This window comes from Zalophus californianus, chromosome 9, assembly GCF_009762305.2.
Source record: "Zalophus californianus isolate mZalCal1 chromosome 9, mZalCal1.pri.v2, whole genome shotgun sequence".
Lineage (NCBI taxonomy): Eukaryota > Metazoa > Chordata > Mammalia > Carnivora > Otariidae > Zalophus > Zalophus californianus.
The window spans coordinates 49,826,074-49,845,206 of NC_045603.1; the positions used below are offsets into that span (position 1 = coordinate 49,826,074).

A 19,133-nucleotide genomic window follows, 5' to 3' on the forward strand; every position below is an offset into this window, starting at 1 on the left:
CCTTCTCTCAGGAGCGGAGCTTTCCCAAATTATTCCTTGATATGACGACTGGGGGTTTTTGCGTCCCAGAGCCAAGCTCCTTCAAAAGGTTTGAGATACATCCTGTAGGTGACACAGGGTATCTGGGCAGGAAGTTCAGCATTCTGACTTTCTAGAATTTGCTCTAGAAATAGGGTTGGATACGGGTCTTGTGGGCAGCTCCCCACATGGCCCAGCAGATTTCTTGCCCAGAGAGAGCAGGGCAGGAGCCCTAATAAAAACAGATCCAATCAAAAACTAATGATGTAATGTATGGTGATTAACATAACCATAAAAAATTTAAAAAAAGAAAAAGGGTCCAACACAGTGGGCTCTCCTGCTTGGGTCTAAAGGTCTTACCTCAGAGCTGTTGTTGGAATCAGTTAACATAATGCGTGTGAATGTGTTTTGCCTGTAAGGCTTGGGTATTATCTTGATGGCCTTTCTGGTCCCAAATTCAGTTAACATCAGCTGCCTCGAGTGAACTAATGGAAACCGCAGAAAAAGACAAATTACCAAACAGACCCTCTGCAGTCCTTCTTAGAAACAGAAGGTAACACCTGATTTTTGTTTCAGGCTCTGGCTTTCAGGCCTCAGGCTACAACTTCAACACTTACGAGTGGAGGGGTTCGAAGCAGAGAGGCAGCCTGTCCCCAGTCACTAAGCCACGAAGCCAGACTTACCCAGACGTGGGGCTGAGTAATGAAGACTGGGACCGGTCCACAGTCAGTGGGTAAGGTTTTCATCAACTGCTGCCTGTCCAAACTGCTTTGCGGCCATTAGCCCAGATCTGAATCTGTCTACTTCCGGTGGCACATATTGCTAGCATCGGGAGCATGACAGAAACCGCTCATCACACCAGCCCCTGGCAGGATTCAGAGACCTGTGCCTGCCCAGCAGGAGCGTGGCATCACCCCCACAGCAAGGCAAGAGCTCAGTTTCCCCTAATGAAAACAATAGTAGCACATGGGAAGATCTCTATCTGTAAACCCTGTCCTCACTCTCTGACTAGTATCCTCTCTTTTCCTTTAAGAGGTTGCTTCACGTTAATTTACATAAAAAAAAATACATCAAGGATCCCATAGTTTGAATTGAGATATATTTTAGTATTTTGTTCCTTACCAAAATATTTTAAGGAAATTCATAAAAACTGATAGCCCTTAAATGATCTATACTGATATTTATAAGTGAGAAACCATTTTTCTCTTGGAAGTTTGACTTCTCTTTCACCAGGCAGAGCCGCTGAAAGATATTTCCCCATGACGCCATGCTGATGCGGTTCAACCTACAGTAGCCATGAAAACTCAAATTCAGTTAGTAAGACCGTGGTCCTTCCCTCTGTTCTTTGAGATACTTTGCGTTTTCGAAAGCAGCCTCACTTGGAGGTTACAGTTGGAAGAAAGCCAGATCCCAAAAGAATCTCCCATGTTTTGGGTGTGTGAGAGAGGAAAGAGAGAGATTCTGGATTATGTCTGGCGAGTTCTCAACCCGGACTGTGCTTTTTGATGACAGTTTCACAGGCGCTCCCGATAATTCGGAGGCTGAACAAGAGGAGAACTTCTGGTCCCAAGCCCTGGAGGATTTGGAAACCTGTGGACAGTCGGGAATTCTGAGAGAACTTGAGGTAGCCTCGGTCCTGCTACTTACTTTTATTGTTTCTACATTCATTTTTTTTTTTTTTTTGGTCCTTTTGAGTTTGCATTTATCACATCAGTTCATTTAAAAGCTTTAACCCCTTTCCACAGGAGAAAGCTGACAGGCGTGTGTCTTTGAGAAACATGACTCTCTTGGTAGCTACCCTTTATGTTTATATTTTTGCTTGTGAAGCTGCCTTCCCTGCCCCCTTGCCTTCTGGATAGCAATTTGATTTTATTCAGTGCAGTTGAAAGTATTTATTTCCCCACTTCCACCCCCCACCCCGAGCTTACTGACTTGTGGCTTCTGCCATTGCTCCCTGCTAACCTTTGACTGTACCTGTTTGCCACTGAGTCGCTGGGGAGGGAGCTAAGCCCCCCAGCAGTGGCACATCTCATTCTCGGAGCTGCTTTAGAAAGGTTTCTTTGGCATGTTTTCATTTGTACCTGGTATAGCAATTAATTTGATCGTGAAGAGGAACATAAGAGGAAATTTTATTTTATTTTGTTTTGTTTTGCCCTTAAAGTAGATGACAATGCAGCTGGTGAAAAAGGCCAGCCTGTGTGAAAAGCAGCCAAAATATTACACAGTACTTTGCTGTTAATTGCAAATCCTGATTCCATATTAACTTAGTGTGAATTCTGGGAGTTGTGGCGAGATGGAACATAGTAGCTGGACTCCTGGTGAGTTCTTTAATCAAAGCCATGAATTTGCTGACAATATTCACACTTTGGTCTAGGAGGTCCTGGACTGTTTCCTTTTATGTTCTTTTAAATTTTCTGAGCTGTAAAAAATAGAGTGGCAAAAGTCTCATTTTTATTTTGATGTCATATGAGGTCCCCAAGTCACCATAAGGAATGTGAATGGCATAAGTGGGTGAAACTGCAATTCTAAAATGAATACTCATCTTTGTATTATTTTGCTTCTCAATTGCATGTGTGGATATTTGATGTGATTCTAATGTTTGTGAATCTGCAAAGAGAATTATGAAGGAAAATATTAGTTTGAATTTATAAATATAGTATTACCTGGCATGAATTGAAACTTCAGAGCACAGTTGAAGGTCCTGGAAATGGATAATGCTATAAAACTTAAATAAATTAAGACATTAGCAATTGATTCCTTTTTAGGCAACTTTCAAAAAGAGTAAAATGCTTAAGTATCAGCTGGCTTATTTAAACTTTTACCACTTCCTGTACCTAGAATGATTAGCAGAAGGGGCCCAACTGGATAATGAGCTCAATTCACAATTCTTGAACATACCCTTGCTTTTGAAAGCATGTTTGGCTCATACGCCTTCTTCACTTTGCATTTTGCTATTTCTCTTTTAAAGAAGCAGCTATTCTTCTAATAGCTTCTTTTATAGCAGGTAAAACAAGGGTGATGTAAAAAGTAACACCATGAGATTGGGTTTTCTCCCAGAAGTTGAGTTATCTAAAATGAAAACAACATCTCTGAGCATAGAAGTTATGTTGCAATAGCCTAGAAACTTTTTCTAACCTAGCTTCAGGCAGGTGTAGCCCTTGAAATTATAACTCCAGAAAGGAAATGGGTTGAATCTATAAGCCAAAAGGAAATTAAAGCCCTCAACAAGGAAGAATGATTGGCAAATCTATAAATTAAAAGTCTCACTTATACTTGTATCACAAAGAGGATTCATTTACTAGCTTAATGAACTCTGATCTCTTGATTGTAAATGTTACAATGCAAAAAAGTATCCTTGGAGCAAGTTTCCTGCATGTGAAACTTACGTCCAATATTAAACGTTACAGTATACTATAACCCCAATGAGTAATGGTTACAGTTGAAATGGAAATGAAAACTATGCATGGCATTCTCCCCATTAGCTAGCAGTTATTTAGGTTCAACTTTAGCACTGAAAAATGTACAGTTTTAACAAAAGAGAAAAATTCAAACTAAGACTTGGGACAAGTTACTTAATCTGTCTTATGAGATATTTATTCTATAAAATAAGGGGATTATAATGATTAATGCTTATAAGGCACTTAACACACAACATAGCACTTAATAATTCAATAGAAATTATTATTTTTGCCATTTTTATTAATGAACACTGCCTTCACTGGTTTTTGTTTAATATAGGAAGAAGGCTTAACTAAATATAAGCTAGAAAGCCCTTGAACATACCCTGCTAAGTTTTATGTATATCAGTTATCTCATTGATAATGGGGGGGATTATAACTATACACTATGAATTGTGCAAAGTGGGAACAGGCAATAGATAATCCTGAAGTGAAAACAAATCTTAGATAATTTAAAGTAATTAAATTTTATTTTAGTTTTTATATTTACGTTTTAATTTTTATATTGCTTCATAGTAATTCAATTGAAGTTCATAAGATTTTTTATTTTTTTATTAGGCAGCGAGAGAGTACAAGCAGGGGGAGCAGCAGGCAGAGGGAGAGGGAGCCCTATGTGGGTCTCGATCCCAGGATCCCGGGATCATGACCACAGCCGAAGGCAGACGCTTAACCCGCTGAGCCATCCAGGCACCCCTGGAAGTTCACTTTAAACAAAGCAATCAAGCTGTGCTTTGAAACCTTGCCTCCATCAGAAGTCTTTCTAGATCAGTTTGGAACTTCTGTAGTGGCCAAAGCTCAAACCATTATCTCCCTATTGTAGTGATTAAGTATTTTACCTCCAACATGTTTCCCACTGATCCCATGAAAAATGAATACAAAAAATGGATGTGAACAAAGCCAATAATTTGTCTAAGTAGGTAAAAAACCAGAGATGGATGGTCACCACTGCAAGAAAATAATCACTGGGTGCTGTCACTTACAGTGGACAAACAGAGAAATGCTTTCAGGGAGTTAAGTGCCATAAATAAAGGATGTCCCATGACACCAACAAAGCCAGTAGTCAAAAACTTTCCATTTTAAAAAGAGATTTAACTGAAATAAACCATAATATGGACAATCCACATTGGCTTACATATTAGGGTTTTTTTTTTAAATCTCCTAAAAAGTCAATTTTATATGTTTCAACTGAATACTTGACTGGGAAGCAATCTAGCCTGGGAATAAGGATTCTGGAATCCGAGTGTGAGGGCTGCAATCCCAGAGTCTTGGGCAGCTTGCTCACCTTATCCAGGCATCCCTTTCCATGACTGAAGTGGGAAGGTATGATAACTCTAATACATATCATAGAGACTTACCACAAGTATTAACTGACATTCTACAGACACATATATATGGTACTGAGCACATGTTAATGGTCAATGACCAGTAAGGTTTTTCTTACGACTAAAATTTTCTTTTTCAAAATTATCAACACAATAACTAACCTAGTCAGGATATTGATAAGATAACTGGTTTTGTTCCTTTTTCAACGGAGTCATAGATATATGTACATGTGCGCCAATACTTGGCTGCAATTCAAAGATCTCTTTACTGGTGTGTGTGTAGCCGAACACCAGGTCACTTGGAATTACAAAATCTTAGAGAGATAACAAATGAAAACTCTATCACGTTGCAGTGTTCCCTCTTGATCAATAATTTTAGATGGTGCCCTTGGCTCATTTACTACTTGGGTGACCTTGGGTAAGTCAGCCTCTGTGTGCCTCAGTTTCTGCACCTACAAATTGGGAGTCATAACAGTGTCCATCTCAAAGTTGTTGTGTGGCTTAAGTGGGCGAACGCAAGGACTCAACAAAGGACGCTCTGCTACTTTTAGCATGAGTATGAATGTAAACCACTAGATCACAGCGTAGCCAGCAACACAGCCTGTGGAGTTTGTTTTCTGGTCCCATGACCTCAGGCAGACTCACCAGTGCTGGTTTACCATCATCATTCAACCGTCATACCAAGGAGGATGGAGCTGCCTTACAGACATGTTTTCAGAATTTTAGCATCCTCTAACCATGAGAAATGAACATCCACAACATGACATTGGTTTCAGATGCTTTTTTAGTTTCACTTCCAAGACTCAGTCATATTTGGGTCTAATCTTGCTTCTCCTTGCATATGAACTTTTTTTTTAATATTTTATTTGTCAGGGGGAGAGAGAGAGAGAGAGCACAAGCAGGGGGAGCGGCAGAGGGAGAAGCAGGCTCCCCGCTGAGCAGGGAGCCCAATGCAGGACTCGATCTCAGGGTCCAGGGATCACGACCTGAGCCGAAGGCAGACACTTAACCAACTGAGCCACCCAGGTGTCCCGCATATGAACATATTTGAATCTGAACAAACTTCCCTGTTCACTGGTAAAATCCAATCCAAGTTTCCCAGCTTTTGAGCAAAGAGTTGAATCCAGTAGCACAATAAATGATTACTCTTTGACCTTTGACTATCTCCCACAAAGACCGTTTCTAAGAAACGTGGACCTACGCCAAATGGTGTGGAGACCTAGCTGGTTCTACAAGCTTCTAGGACAGGCCACATGGCAAAGGAAAGACAGTGTACCAGTGGTAGGCGGGCAGCATTGGCTCTTGCCTATCAATAGCCCTGTTTTAGCCCATTGTTACCTCTAGGTGGGGCTAGAGGCAGCATTGCCAATAGAGACCGCCTGGTTCCATTGAAAAGTTCTTAGTCCATTTCTGTAAGATATATTGAAGTTGCTTCATGAATCCCATCTTTAGAGCCCACTCAGTGGAAAGTTAATGCTTAAAATGTAGTTTGCAGTGAGCAAATGTTATAGCTTTTCAATTTGCCTCAAAACTGCCAGGGGTGGTATTTGATTAAATAAACCCAATGGCTTAAGTACTTAAGTTGGATTTGAGATGTGTATTATAAATGTCACTTGGAAAGCATTTTCCCAGACTTTCATAGTTCAATTAGTACGTCCATTCTCCGGCCTTTGGTTGTGCCCTGAAGAGACTGTATTTTGACTGGGCAGAAGGAAAAATGTGCTTAGTGTTGAGCAACCAAACCCTTTTCTTAGTCCGCGGCATAATTGTTTCTGAAAATTGTCAATGCCACAGGCGACAATCATGTCGGGGAGCACGATGAGTTTGAATCATGAGGCCCCAACACCTCGCAGTCAGCTGGGGCGACAGGCCAGCTTCCAGGAACGGAGTAGCTCGCGGCCGCATTATAGCCAAACAACTCGGAGCAACACCCTGCCCACAGATGTGGGCAGAAAGTCTGTCACCCTGAGAAAAATGAAACAAGAAATCAAGGAGATCATGTCCCCAACTCCTGTGGAGCTGCACAAGGTCAGGATGCTTTCTTCCTTTTCCTTCGTCCCATTTAGCAGCCATTCTGCCCAGTGTGAGCGCCCAGGGGGGCAAGCATGGGAATGACACTCTACCGCGGGCTCAGCCAGGGACGGAAGCCAGAGAGAGCCAAAAGGCACATCATCAGAGACTCGGTTCTCAAAATGTGATCTTTGGGAGGTTATTCCGTAGAGCAGGGACAATTCACTTTGGAGCAATGAATTTACTGAAAATGTAATCTTGGCCAAAACCTTACAAAAGTTGGAGGCTTCGGTATCCTGTGGAGTTTAGATGAATTGGTTTGTCATTCCAACCTCTTTGGAAGTGGGAGAAGGATTTCCTAAGTGTCATACACTCGTGGCTTCATTGAAAAGGAGTTTCAGGTTGAATGTAGGAATGCTTAATCTTTAATGACAAACTTAGTGGATGGTTATATTACGCAGAAGACATGAAGTTCCCTTCGAGACATAATTTAGAGTCTTGGGTCAGGACAGGGCGAGTCCTGGTATGTTCCATCTTGGCCTGTGATGGTTGCCTCACCTGACTTCATGGAAGACCCTACTGTGCCACACAGAGCTGAATCTCAGTTGCTGGCAGAGTTTGAACAAGGCAGATGCGAGTGACAGTGTTTGCAGAAACCCGGAGCAAGGAGAGCAGAGCTCTGATTTTCTTCCGTAGAACTAATGCTTTATTTTTAGTTAATACATAAAGATGTATAGATGGCCATAATCTCACCCCTTCTTTTCTTGAGAACCAAGACCTTCTCTGTAGTTAATACTCTGTTAACGAGAAATGAGTTATTTGTCTTACCCAGAAAAGCAAGTAAATGTTGGATTGAGAGGAAGTAACAGGCCAGCCACTCCCTTTTTCCTCTGAAGTCTTCATTTTCCCTAAGCACCCTTTAAAAGATATTTTATATCTTTTTGCAGCTATTTATTTTGCCGCTGACAAAGGTTGTGGTGCAGGAGAGACTAGAACGGGAAGTTGAGTTCTCAACCTTGTGTTCCAATCCTGGGGTGATTCTTTTACCACTCATTCACTCATTTAATACACATATGCTGCACATTCATTCACTGACCCAGTGTATTGTGCATCCCCGTGGGGCATGGAGTCTAATGGGGAAACTGGCTGGGAAGCAGTGGGAAGATGGTGAGGTAGGTACAATGAGAGAGGCAAGAGTAGGCTGCCTTGGGGGACAGAGGGTGGACCCTCACCCACTACAGAAGAGACAGGAAAGGCTTCTTAGAAGTAGGTGTGGACTCTGCAGGAAGGTGGAGGATATTCTGAGCCCAGAAGGAAGCTTGTGCAAAGAGATGTCAGGGATGGTGGCATGTTGAGGGAATTTCTAAAGCCTGGAATTGGAGCCTTGTGCATTCAGAGGCATTACAGACTTACAGAAAAGCAAAGAAGTGTCTGATATTTTAGGATGGGGACACAGGTTTAGACCCATGTCACAAGTTAGCTTGTTTTTCCAGTTTCCCTGAATTGAGGCATCTGTTTGGAACACAGCAGCCATCACGGCCTGTCAAATGTCCTAAGATGCTAATTGACAAAGCCCATGAGGAGGCTGTAAGGTCCCCTCTGGTGGTTACATAGCAGAAGCTATCAGGTCTGTGCTAATTCAGCCGTACCAGGAAGAAGTGAGCCTCACCCGATTCCCTCAGGTGTCTAAGAATACTGCCCACCCCTCTTCTCAAAAATTCTCCTGCCCAGGCAGAGTGGGGCATGCTTGATAACCTCCCCCCCCGCGCCGCCTTCAGCCCCAAAGGGAAAGGATACCAGCAGGTATTGAGTTCCTATTATATGCTATACTCTATATTTTTAGCCCTTGCAATAGCACTTCTTAGCAGATATGTATTATCCCCATCTACAGGAGAGGGAAATAGCAGGTATAAAATAGAGTCATTTTTCCTTCTAGAGTGAGGCATTTGCCTCAAAGGGAGATTATTGATAGTCCGCCAGTACAAAGACCCATCGGTCCATCCCTCCTGCCCTGAAAGCATTTAGCAAAGATAATGATGAGAAATTGGGTGTGCAGGTCGTTAGAGCTGAGATTTAAAAAAAGTGCCTGTGCTGAAAATCGATCTTATTTTTTTAAAAAAAGGCCTCCTCCACATGCCAGCACAATGGGTGGCAGCGTGGGGACTGGTTGGAACATCTGTGTGGCAGAGTGTGACCTGGGAGGACACCAGATCACACACACGGTTGGGCCAAGACCTAAGCCACAGGATGCTTCTTTTTGCCTTCGCTTCATCTCCCCTTAGTGGTGGCAATAAGTGCGTCTCCCATGTAGCTTCTCTTTTCTTCTGAATTGGTCCCAAACAAAATAGGAGTCTCAAAAGTAGATGGTGTCCTGGGCATCCTAAGGCACAAAAAAAAGATCTAGTGAAGTGAAAGGCAGCCAGGGAGTGTGCAGCCTGGCAACATGGGATTCTGGGAGTGGTGTCTGCTCACGTCCTGGGTATCTTTTCCTTTTGTAAGTGATTCAGTGCTTCTGTCAAGCCATCCACGTGTTGGCTGTTACATACGTTCTCCAGTGCTGAAGTGCATGAGAGGAAAAGTCATTTGATCCTGCACATGGGTGACTTTTGAACACTGCAGGATCACCTGACTCCATGAAAAAGCACAGTGACTTGTTGATGGAATTGAGTTCTCCTCCCAGTGGGGTACTACTAGCTTATAGGGGTTTTTTTTTAGCTTATTTTTCCTTTGTAAAAATGAGGGAAAGGCACTCTGGTGGCTGGTGGCGTGGAGAAGGCCCAGGGAATTAGAAAAACATTCCTTCTTCAAGTTGAAGATAATCCCAAGCTGGATGCATAGCTTAAGGAGTGGAATGAGGGCTGGTTTTCAGTTCCCTGAGCCCCCTTGGTGGCCATTTCCAAATGGATCTGGTGGAGGAATTCCCAAGGGGCTGCAAAAACCAGGGTGGAGAGGCCGGATGAAGTCAATAGCACACCAGGCTTGGTGTCATTTTCCGGCTGCCATCTTTCTCATGGCTGTTGGCTACTTGGTGAAATCTGTCTCCTTGAGGGCAGGTGGCAGATCTGGTCATGTCTGAGCCAGCACCTACAAACTCATACTATGCTTCATGAGAAGCTGGATCCAGAGGATGTGAATGAATGGGCAAGTATCCATCCTCATTCCGGGAAAGAAAAAAATAAAAAGCAAAAGCAGCTCCATCTCTGGATGACGGGTTACTAACATCATCTTCCAACATGAAGAATACAGTGTGGGCTTATCTTCCAGCTTCTTGGGTTTCAGCTTCTTTCCATTGTTTCCCCATGACTTTCCACCCCGTCCTCCTTGCCATTCCTTCTCTTTCTTCAGACCTTCAGAAAGTCCCAAGCTCAGGTCAGGGTCTATATGGTTTTCTTTCATTTCACATCATCTGCTGTGACTGAGGCCCTTCCAGGTCTGGGCAAGTCTTCCTTCAAGTTGTCTACATCCACTCCTGAACCCTAAAAGCTAGTTTTCCCTCATGACACTTGGAACAAACATAGCAATGCAGCCCCACTTCCTTTTTTGGCTGTGTGGATGGGGAAGGGAGTTAGAACTGGCAAGATGATTTGATATTTAGTAGGGGGTGAGGGGACGGTGGTGGAAGGGGTCACAGGGAAGTGACACTCAGGTCCCCTCAGTATTTGTTGGCTGAGATGATCCGAAACGCATCTTACCTCCCAATTCAGGACATGCAAACATCCACACTCATAGATGGAATGAATCTGAAACTTGACTGTATGGTTTATGTCAAACATTTTCTATTTTTAATTTGTTCTTTTTTCAAATACTATCATATTAAGCTGATTTCAAAATTTATTAATGGGTCTCAATCAAAAGTTTGCAGACTACTCCCTTAGTAGTTTGGCATAAAAACCTCTGATGATCTCCCCCATGATTACATGGCATGCTTATTAAAATTCAGTTTCCCAAACCCCACCCAGTCTTGCCCGGTCAGCATTTTCTGGGAGTGCAGGCCAGGAAGCTACTTTTAGCAATCTCTTCAGTGGATTCTTTTGCACCCTAAAGACTGAGGATCACTCCTTTAGGTTTTGCTAACAGAGGTGATTATTCTGTTTCATTGAAATCATTGGCAGCAGCTGGGTGGCAGGGGAAAAGGAAATGAGGTTGCATCTTCGGCCCTGCAGCTTCTGGGTTTTATCTTTAAAATGAATTCTGGTTTGTACTATAGCTTATCACAGATTCTTTCTCTTTACAGGTAAGGAGCCTGTGATCTTAGCTATAGTTCATTGATAACCCTTTCTTTCCCTTCTGCTGCTTAAATATCCTTTATGTCCACTTGATCTACTTCTGAGATGAAGTCTAGCTTCACTTCTTTACATACTTTAAAGCAAAAAGATTTCTTTTTCTGTAGAGTAGAAAGTTTCCCCAAATTCAGAACACTTGGACATTTCATTTTGCCTTGTCATTTGTGTTTTTTTTTCTTTTTTTAAAGATTTTATTTATTTATTTGAGAGAGAGAATGAGATAGAGAGAGCATGAGAGGGGGGGGGGTCCGAGGGAGAAGCAGACTCCCTGCCGAGCAGGGAGCCCGATGCGGGACTCGATCCCGGGACTCCAGGATCATGACCTGAGCCGAAGGCAGTCGCTCAACCAACTGAGCCACCCAGGCGCCCCGTCATTTGTGTTTTTAAGTAAAATCATATTCCTTAACTCTATGCAGCTATTTGTATTTATCATTTTACAGAAAGGCTTTAAAAATCCTTTTTCAGCATCTATGTTTATTTATGGCTGCTGGTGGCATGACCCTGGGACATTGAAGTCATCTATTAGGACCCCCTTTATTTCTTATAGCAGCTTTGGCTACTCTCAACCTTTTCCCCAGCCAAGCTCACCTTGCATTTTCAATGTATCTGAATGCTTTGAGAGGAGAGCTTTGTTTTTCTTGATATGAGAAAGTTGTTCTTGTCCTTGTAAGGAGTGTTACTTTCAATGCCTAATGGAAGCTTCTTTTGCAATATTCTCCCCAAGTCAGGAAGAGAGGCTCAGCCCTAGGAGGAAATATGAAATAGAAGAACATATCTTATTCATACACATGCGTCTTTCTTCACCAGACATTTGGAGTTGGTACTCGAGATCAAACGAGTCCTCATGGCAGGTCTCGACCTTCTCCAAATAGCTGGTGTCCAATTGTCTTACTGTGGAAGTCCCGAGAAGCTAAAAATGACAAACTGAATATATGCACCTTCTGCTCTTGCCTACCCTTTGTCGCTAGCCCCAGTTTCTCTTCCTCCAGGCAAGAAGGGGTATATTAGAAAGAACACAGGCTTCGTCGTCAGGCAGACTGAGGTCTGGTCACAGTCTGACAGGCATCAGCCACATCCCTTCTCAGAACCTTGGTTTTCTCCTTTAGCAAAGGAGGGGGCAGGATCCTGCTCGGGAGAGGAGCCTTCACAAATAGCATTTCGCCTGGGGAAGTCACCGTCCTTCAGAGTCTTGCCTCAGCCAAGCAGTGTCAGAAACCCAGAATATGAGGTCTCCACGGCCTCCCAGCCTGAAAAGCAGATTCAGCCTCAGAGCCCCCGAGATGGAGAAGAAAACTGGACCTGGAATCTGTGTACAGACAGATGGATGCGTGCTCAGTTACCAGTCACGGCCTCAGTCTGACGGGCATATGCTCTCCCTAGAACCGGGGCCAGCTGACCGTCAGAAGGTTGTTGGGGGAACGTGGAGTTGTGGAATAAGGGTTGGAGTCTGCATGTATGTTTTAAATGAGTAAAATGGATCATTCCCTCAGCTTCCTTTGTCTGTGATTCTGTGAAAACAAACTTTTCAAAATGTAAAAGATATAATTCTTTTTTTAAAGATTTATTTATTTATTTGAGAGAGGGGAGGGGGCAGAGGAAGAGAATCTTAAGCAGAATTCCTGCTAAGCTGGGGCCCGTCGCGGGGCTCGATCTCATGACCCTGAGATCATGACGTGAGCCGAAATCAGGAGTTGGTCACTGAACCAACTGAGCCACCCAGGCGCCCTGATATAATTCTTATAAAAATGATTGGCTTGTGTCTAAAATTTGTGTGTGCTTGTTTAACCCTGTGAAGGAGAAGGACAATGGGATGATAAAACTTGTTCAAAGGGGTGATATGTCTCAGTCAGTGAGGGGGAGAAAAAGCAGGAATGCTAGAATAAGATTTCCAAGTTAGGATTAAAGCTGCCCAATGATTTATAGGGAAATAAAAGCCAAGCCTTTGAGGTCATCTTTCCATTGCCACTCTCCCTGGCCGAGCTCAGCCTGCGTCTTACTACTCTTCAGCAAGTTGCCATCCGCCTTTGCAGGGTCCGAGCTCTGAGCACTAGAAAGGTAAGTCCCAACAAAGTTGCAGCCCCCCAGACTCAGATGACCCTCAGGCAGTGTCAGAGCTCCAGTGTGCCTTACTTCTTAGTTTTTGAACTTCATCTTGTCCCTTGGTTGAGGATCCACCACCACGCCTCTTCAGAAATGTTAATAGCTTCCCTTAAGTCTAGCTCTGGCTGGGGATCATTCATCTCTTTCTGATGTTTTTATGTCTCTCTGTGGTGGTCAAATATGTTCATTTATAGGTTGTAAGATATTATCTGTAGGATGTTCACTTACAAATGGTGTGCTCTCTGAGGGTCACTCTGTTCCCCTGGTCCTTGGAGAGTAGCCTGCCAGCCCCCTTCCTTCCCCACTGCTCTGTCCTCTTACCTGGCTGGCTATTGTAAGGATTACGTTGATAGTGGTCTTGCCCAGGGCTTGTCTCTTTCTTTCCCTTAAATAGACACAGAGCTCTGTCCTTGTTCTGAGCATCTTTGGAGTGTCTGACCACAGCAACACCTGGAATGAGGAAATAAAATTGAGACCGTCAGCAATCAGTGCAGCAGGGGTTTGGTCCATTGTATGTAACTTGTCATCCTTCCTGAATGGCCGCGAGCCTGGCCCTGAATTCCCACAGGCCCAGGGGGTGAGCAGAGGGCATGCCTCCCACCCAGCGAGGCAGGTGGCCCCTGGAGCGAGGAGGCCCATAGACCTGAGGAGAACGGAGGTCAGTAGGGTCAGAGGGAATCGGGAAGTGTCAAGAACTGGAGGAGAGCCAGGCCAGGGCAGACTTGGGAGACCGAAAGCAGAAGCAGGAGCAGAGGGAGCAGGTGCTGAGTAACCAGCGGCCGGTCCTGAGAAGAACCCTGGAACAGAGACTCTGCCAGCCGACTAGCTTGGCAGTGGCTGTGGCACGGGGAAGGGCTGGGGGCAGGGTTGCTGGGTGAACTGGGGAGAGAGACCCTGGGCCCTGAGGCCTCGACTCAGTTTATCCCAAAGATGTTGCCAAAGGTTCTTGGTCTCCTTATGAAAGAATTCAAAGATAGACACACATCATGGTGGACAAGTGACACAAAATTAAACTGTATTAAAGTGAAAGTATACCCTGGAGATGTGAGATTGGGCAAGCTCGAGTGAGAGAGAGAGAGAGAGGTGGGGCGGGGAGAGAGAGAGAGAGCGCGCGCTGCGCACCCTGGAGTCTGGGTTTCCGTCTTTTATTGACAGTTGTTAACCAGGAGCGAAACATTCATTACTTGGGGTGGAGATGCAGAGTTTCATGCGTTTCCTTCCTTCCTTGGTCAGGGGTTTCCTGTTATGGCATCCACCATCTTGGGCTTGTCTGGTTTGGTCCAGCTTCTTGTGCAGTGTTGTCAAGACAGGCCTCTGACTTTCCTGATAGCTGTCCGTGACTTCCTCAGTACTGGCCTCCAGGCTTCCCATTAGAACCCAGCTAACTGCCTTCTCTGACCGCAGACCTGGCAATAACTAGGTGACCAAGGTGCCCATGGCTTGGTTTGATCTCCTGGAGAATCTGGAGACTGATCTAGCTCTTTCCTCTTTGGTGTGATGTGAAATGAGAGAGGTGAAGTTGCTCCAACATGATTTGGGGAAGCAGTACATAAATCCACCTCAGATTTTAGAACTGGGACGCTCCATTGCTTAGGACTCAGCTCTCCAAGGGCCAAGTCAGCCCTGACTTGCTCCTGCTTAGAGCCAGAATCCAGGCTGCTGACTCTGTCCTTGTCGAGCCCCTACTTTTCAAGCCCGTGGTGCCACACGCTTTCCAGGAAGCAGCAGGGGGCAGTGTCGGGAGCAACTGTCCCTTTCTCCCCTCGCCCAACAAGGCTCCCCACACAGGCGGGCAGCAACTGCTTTTCCTGACCCAGTTTGTCTTGAAGCCCAATTTGAGTGGCATAAACTGAAATCACTTCCTCTTGGGCTGGAAGAATGCAGTTGGGAAGACCATACCTTTTCTTTTTTCTGCCAGCTCCACAAGGAGTATAGGGTTATCCTCAAAGCCAACGTTACTTGAATTATCAAGTTTAAAGGAAGAGCGCTACCCCAGTGGTATCTGTAAGAATGAATCCAAGTGCCTGGTGATTTCTGGGGAAACTAGTACCATCTCGGAGAAATAGGTGTTGGTTTGGCCCTTAAGGCCATCAGGCGAGGGGCTGAACGATAGGAAGGCTGCCAGGGCTAAGAAATGGCTTCTGGGATAGCCATCACTTGCCGTGACTTGCTCAAGATAGTAGACACAATTGCCTTTAAAATCCAAAGGGGGAAAATTGCTTCTGGCTGCTTAAAGATTTTCACATGTGTCAAAACTGAAAACAGAAACATTAGGTTTCTAATCTTTGCCTTGAGGACATTGTTCAGACATGTGAATAGACTTGCTTAGAAATATAAAACAAGGCACAACTTGAATTGTGGCGAACCCTCCTGCCTTCTGTTAAAGCTTCTGTTCCCGGGAGGGTTAGAAGCAATTGCAGTATGTGCTGGAGGATAGTTAAAATTGAACTGAGCCTTGTAGAACCGTATTCTTGCCCAGAGTTATGTTTCAAGAGGCTCACTGGCCCTTTTTAGAACAGAAAAGTCTAGCCTTGCGTTCATAGTCCAGGTTCCCCGGCTGCATCCTTTGGTCAGCACAGAATAGAGACCCCACACGAAAAATCTTGATTCACATGAGCCAGAGTGGACCACTAAGAGCTGTAGGAGCAGGAGTTTATGTAGATGTTCATGGAAGACCGCAAAAGGGCTCGGATCAGAAGAAATACAGCAGACATGATAAATTATTCATCTTAACTTGTTGGGCAGTTGGGAATGGATAAAGGCTGCCTGACCAGCCAAGAGATTAGATGTCCGGGAAAAAACAACTCATGATTTAGTGGAAGGAACACAGTAAATGAGGTCAGATATTCAAGCACTGCCTCCTAGAGCTTATACATTCCAACTAGACAAGTACGTCCATCAACTTCTTTAAAGAGTCATGTTCTCATTAGCAGGAAGGGAGTAATTCTGCTGCACAGAGCTGCTAGGAGTTCAAAAGCAATCATATGTAGCAAAGTGCCTGGGTAAGGAATTCATCTGTGGCCCCCCCCCCCAAAAAAGTGACTTAAGCCTTGGAATCCTTTGAATTCTTTTTGGACAGGAAATAAATCAGAAGTAACTACCACCAATCTCCATGCAAGCAGGAGGGCAGCAACGACATGGTACAATTCACTGTTGCTGCTGTGAGAGCAGGCAGCTGTGCACCCCATTTTTGTGAATTATGGATTCCTGGCATCTTATCTTTTGTGTCACTTTAAAATAATTTCCTTTTTGTTATTGGCTTTCTCCAGGAGACCCATAGAGTTGGCTATTAAAATTCAGTTTCCTCTAACCTTAGGAAGTCTTTCCAGAGAAACAGATGCATCTCAAATGTAAACCACTGATTCGCCTCTCATCTTGAAGAGTTTGCCATCCAGTCTGTGGCTCCGAAATACCACACCTCTTAGCCAGCAACTCTGACCTTAAATGAGCTAATCTGTTCACCTGCTCCAGCCAACATCCAACTCAAACATTTTGGTTACTCTGTTAACCACTGACTGGTGTTGGCATCATTTGGTGCCCCTCCCAAGTTCTGGCTATGGAGCTGACATCCAAGAATCACAGGCCAATTGAGCAATGAAGAACTTCACTGTTATTCTAGGCCCACACCCAATGCCCCCCCCCCCTGCCCCCCATGCAAGGATACTGCTTCACTGTGTCAGAAAACCTGCCCTAGATCGAAGACAGAAGCGGGCTTCTTCATGTCCGTTGCAAGCCATAGGCCTTGCAACCCTCACATTTGGGTGCACTGAAAGAGCGTGGCTGGGGCCGTGGAGCAGATGCCAGTCCGCTTACCCATCCAGCCATTAGCACAGGGTCCCTGGGACCTTCCCCCATACCTAGCTGCAGGTGGAACAGAGAGAAGTCAGAGGCACCACCCTCCAGGAGTGGTGACGGTCCCCGCCCCAGGTGGGTTCCTTCTCACATGGTGAGAACACGACTAGAAACAAAGATGCAAAGGAGGCAGGAGGACAAGAAATCCCACGGAGAAGGCGCAAAGCCAAAGAGGGGCACAGAAGCAGTAACCTTGAGCACAGAGACTTCATCTACTAGTAACGAGCGCCCCCAAATGGTAGGCTATCACCAATCCCGTTAGCTATTTGCTTCCTCCTCCTCCCCCTCCCTCCTCCTCCAATTTGGCCTTCCCTCCCCATTCCTCTCTTCCTTCCTTTGAGAAAGGAGCATGAGGATGGGAGGAAAGGGACCAGAATATAACCTAAAAATGTTTCCTCCAATGAAGGGACCTTGGAGGAGTGGCTGATTCCAGCTTGGAAGCAGGAAATATTCATGATGAGTCATGATACCTTGAGCCAGAAAGCAAAGAAGTTATCAAAACAAATGAGTCCTATCAAAAGGACACAGAGGTTAACATGAAAGACCCCCCCCCCCCTTGGCCAAAGATGAGAAAATTTGTGCACCCAAAAGAATAATGATGAAATTACTTGAAATCTGTATGTAAACCCATGTGTTCATAGTGGTACTTTACGAAAGTCATCCCCCCCCCACAAAAAAATGTCTTTGACGCCATTAGAAGTGTCTAGTGCACTAATGCCCTGTGCTAACAATGAAAGGAAAGAATTAGCATTCGCTCTGCTTTCTGGCAGATCAACGTGCACATCAAAGTAACCAAACAGCACTGTTTGAAGAAAAGAGAGTTCTTCTTTACGAAAAATTCTAGCTAACAAATGTGGAAGATATTATAGGATTAGAAAAAGACTATCACTCTGCAGCCCCTAATGAAATTATTCAGACAGTGGTCATCAATGGTCAAAAATATTTAGATGAGAGGTTGATGGGGAGCCTTACAATGAAGGCATTAAGCTGTCCTCCCCTGGACCCACCCAAAGTGGGACAACTAGACATTGAGTGATGTGTTGTCGTAGGAAGCGCCGTGTAGCACCTGTTATCCATTCATACCCCTCCCCACAAAGCTGACCCTGACTCCAGGCAAGGACCCAGGGTAACTTCCATGTAGAGGGACACAAGGACTAGATGAACACAGTGGTGGACAAATACGGTTCCCACAATAAGGCAGCAGCATGGGGCCATGCTCTAGACAAGAAGACATGTAGAAACCTCACACTCACATGTCAACCTTGTTGGGATCCTGATCTGAAAAAAACAACTCTAAAAACCACTTTGAGACAATCAGGGACATTTTGTTATGGACTAGGTATTGGAGGATATCAGGGAATCAGGGTGAATTTGTGAATGAATTCGTGACTTTGAGGTTATGTAAAAAAAGTGATCTTTCTTTTTTAGAGATTCATCCTGAGGTATGTAGGGGTAAATTACTGAAGGACTGGCATTTGCCTTAAAATAATCCCCCAAAGAAGAAGAAAGAAGGGGATGGAGCCTGTGGGGCAAGCTCTTGATGGTTGTTGGATCTGGGTGATGAGCGTATGGGGATTCATTGTTCTAGCCTCTCTACTCTTGAATACGTTTGAATTTTTTCATTAAAAAATAGCTTTCTCCTAACTAAACTTATTGTGGTAATGATTTTGCAATATATATATATATGTCAAGTCATGATGCAGTCTACCTTAGGCTTATACAGAGCTGTATGTCAATTATATCTCAACAAAACTGGAAATTAAAAAAAATTTTAATTAGCTCTCTCCAATAACCACCCGCCCTACCTTAGGAAAGGGACAGGACTCCTCCTGTCCTATGGCCTGAGGCCAAATCATAGTTATAGAAGGACCTCAAAATTCTTCTCTGTAATGAGTGCTCATTAAGCAACCACCTGCCTAGGTAAAGAGAAAGTGTGCCGTGGGAATATCTGAGCTCCGCAGTCCCTACCACTTGGGTTTGAACCACTTCTCTGTGGACAAGTTTCTAACCCTCCATGAGCTTTCATATCCCTGTCTGTATGATCTGTTCCACAGACTTGATAGAGTCAGTAACATCCTGTTGCTTTTTAA

The 19,133-nt window shown here is 44.4% G+C and overlaps 1 protein-coding gene across 11 annotated transcripts in view; it reads left to right on the top strand.

The window, feature by feature from the left end:
• GRIP1 (glutamate receptor interacting protein 1) overlaps positions 1-19,133 on the top strand; it is a 660,679-nt gene that overhangs the window by 634,986 nt on the left and 6,560 nt on the right. For 8 of the 11 annotated variants that reach the window (XM_027593517.2, XM_027593519.2, XM_027593518.2 and 5 more), the window contains 4 exons: positions 595-751; positions 1,531-1,642; positions 1,764-1,808; positions 6,593-6,826. In XM_027593517.2, coding sequence (XP_027449318.1) covers positions 595-751; positions 1,531-1,642; positions 1,764-1,808; positions 6,593-6,826 — 548 coding nt within the window. Of the gene's footprint in view, positions 1-594; positions 752-1,530; positions 1,643-1,763; positions 1,809-6,592; positions 6,827-12,197; positions 12,572-19,133 lie in introns of those variants that run through there. The other 3 variants (XM_027593511.2, XM_027593516.2, XM_027593520.2) reach the window with 2 other exon arrangements.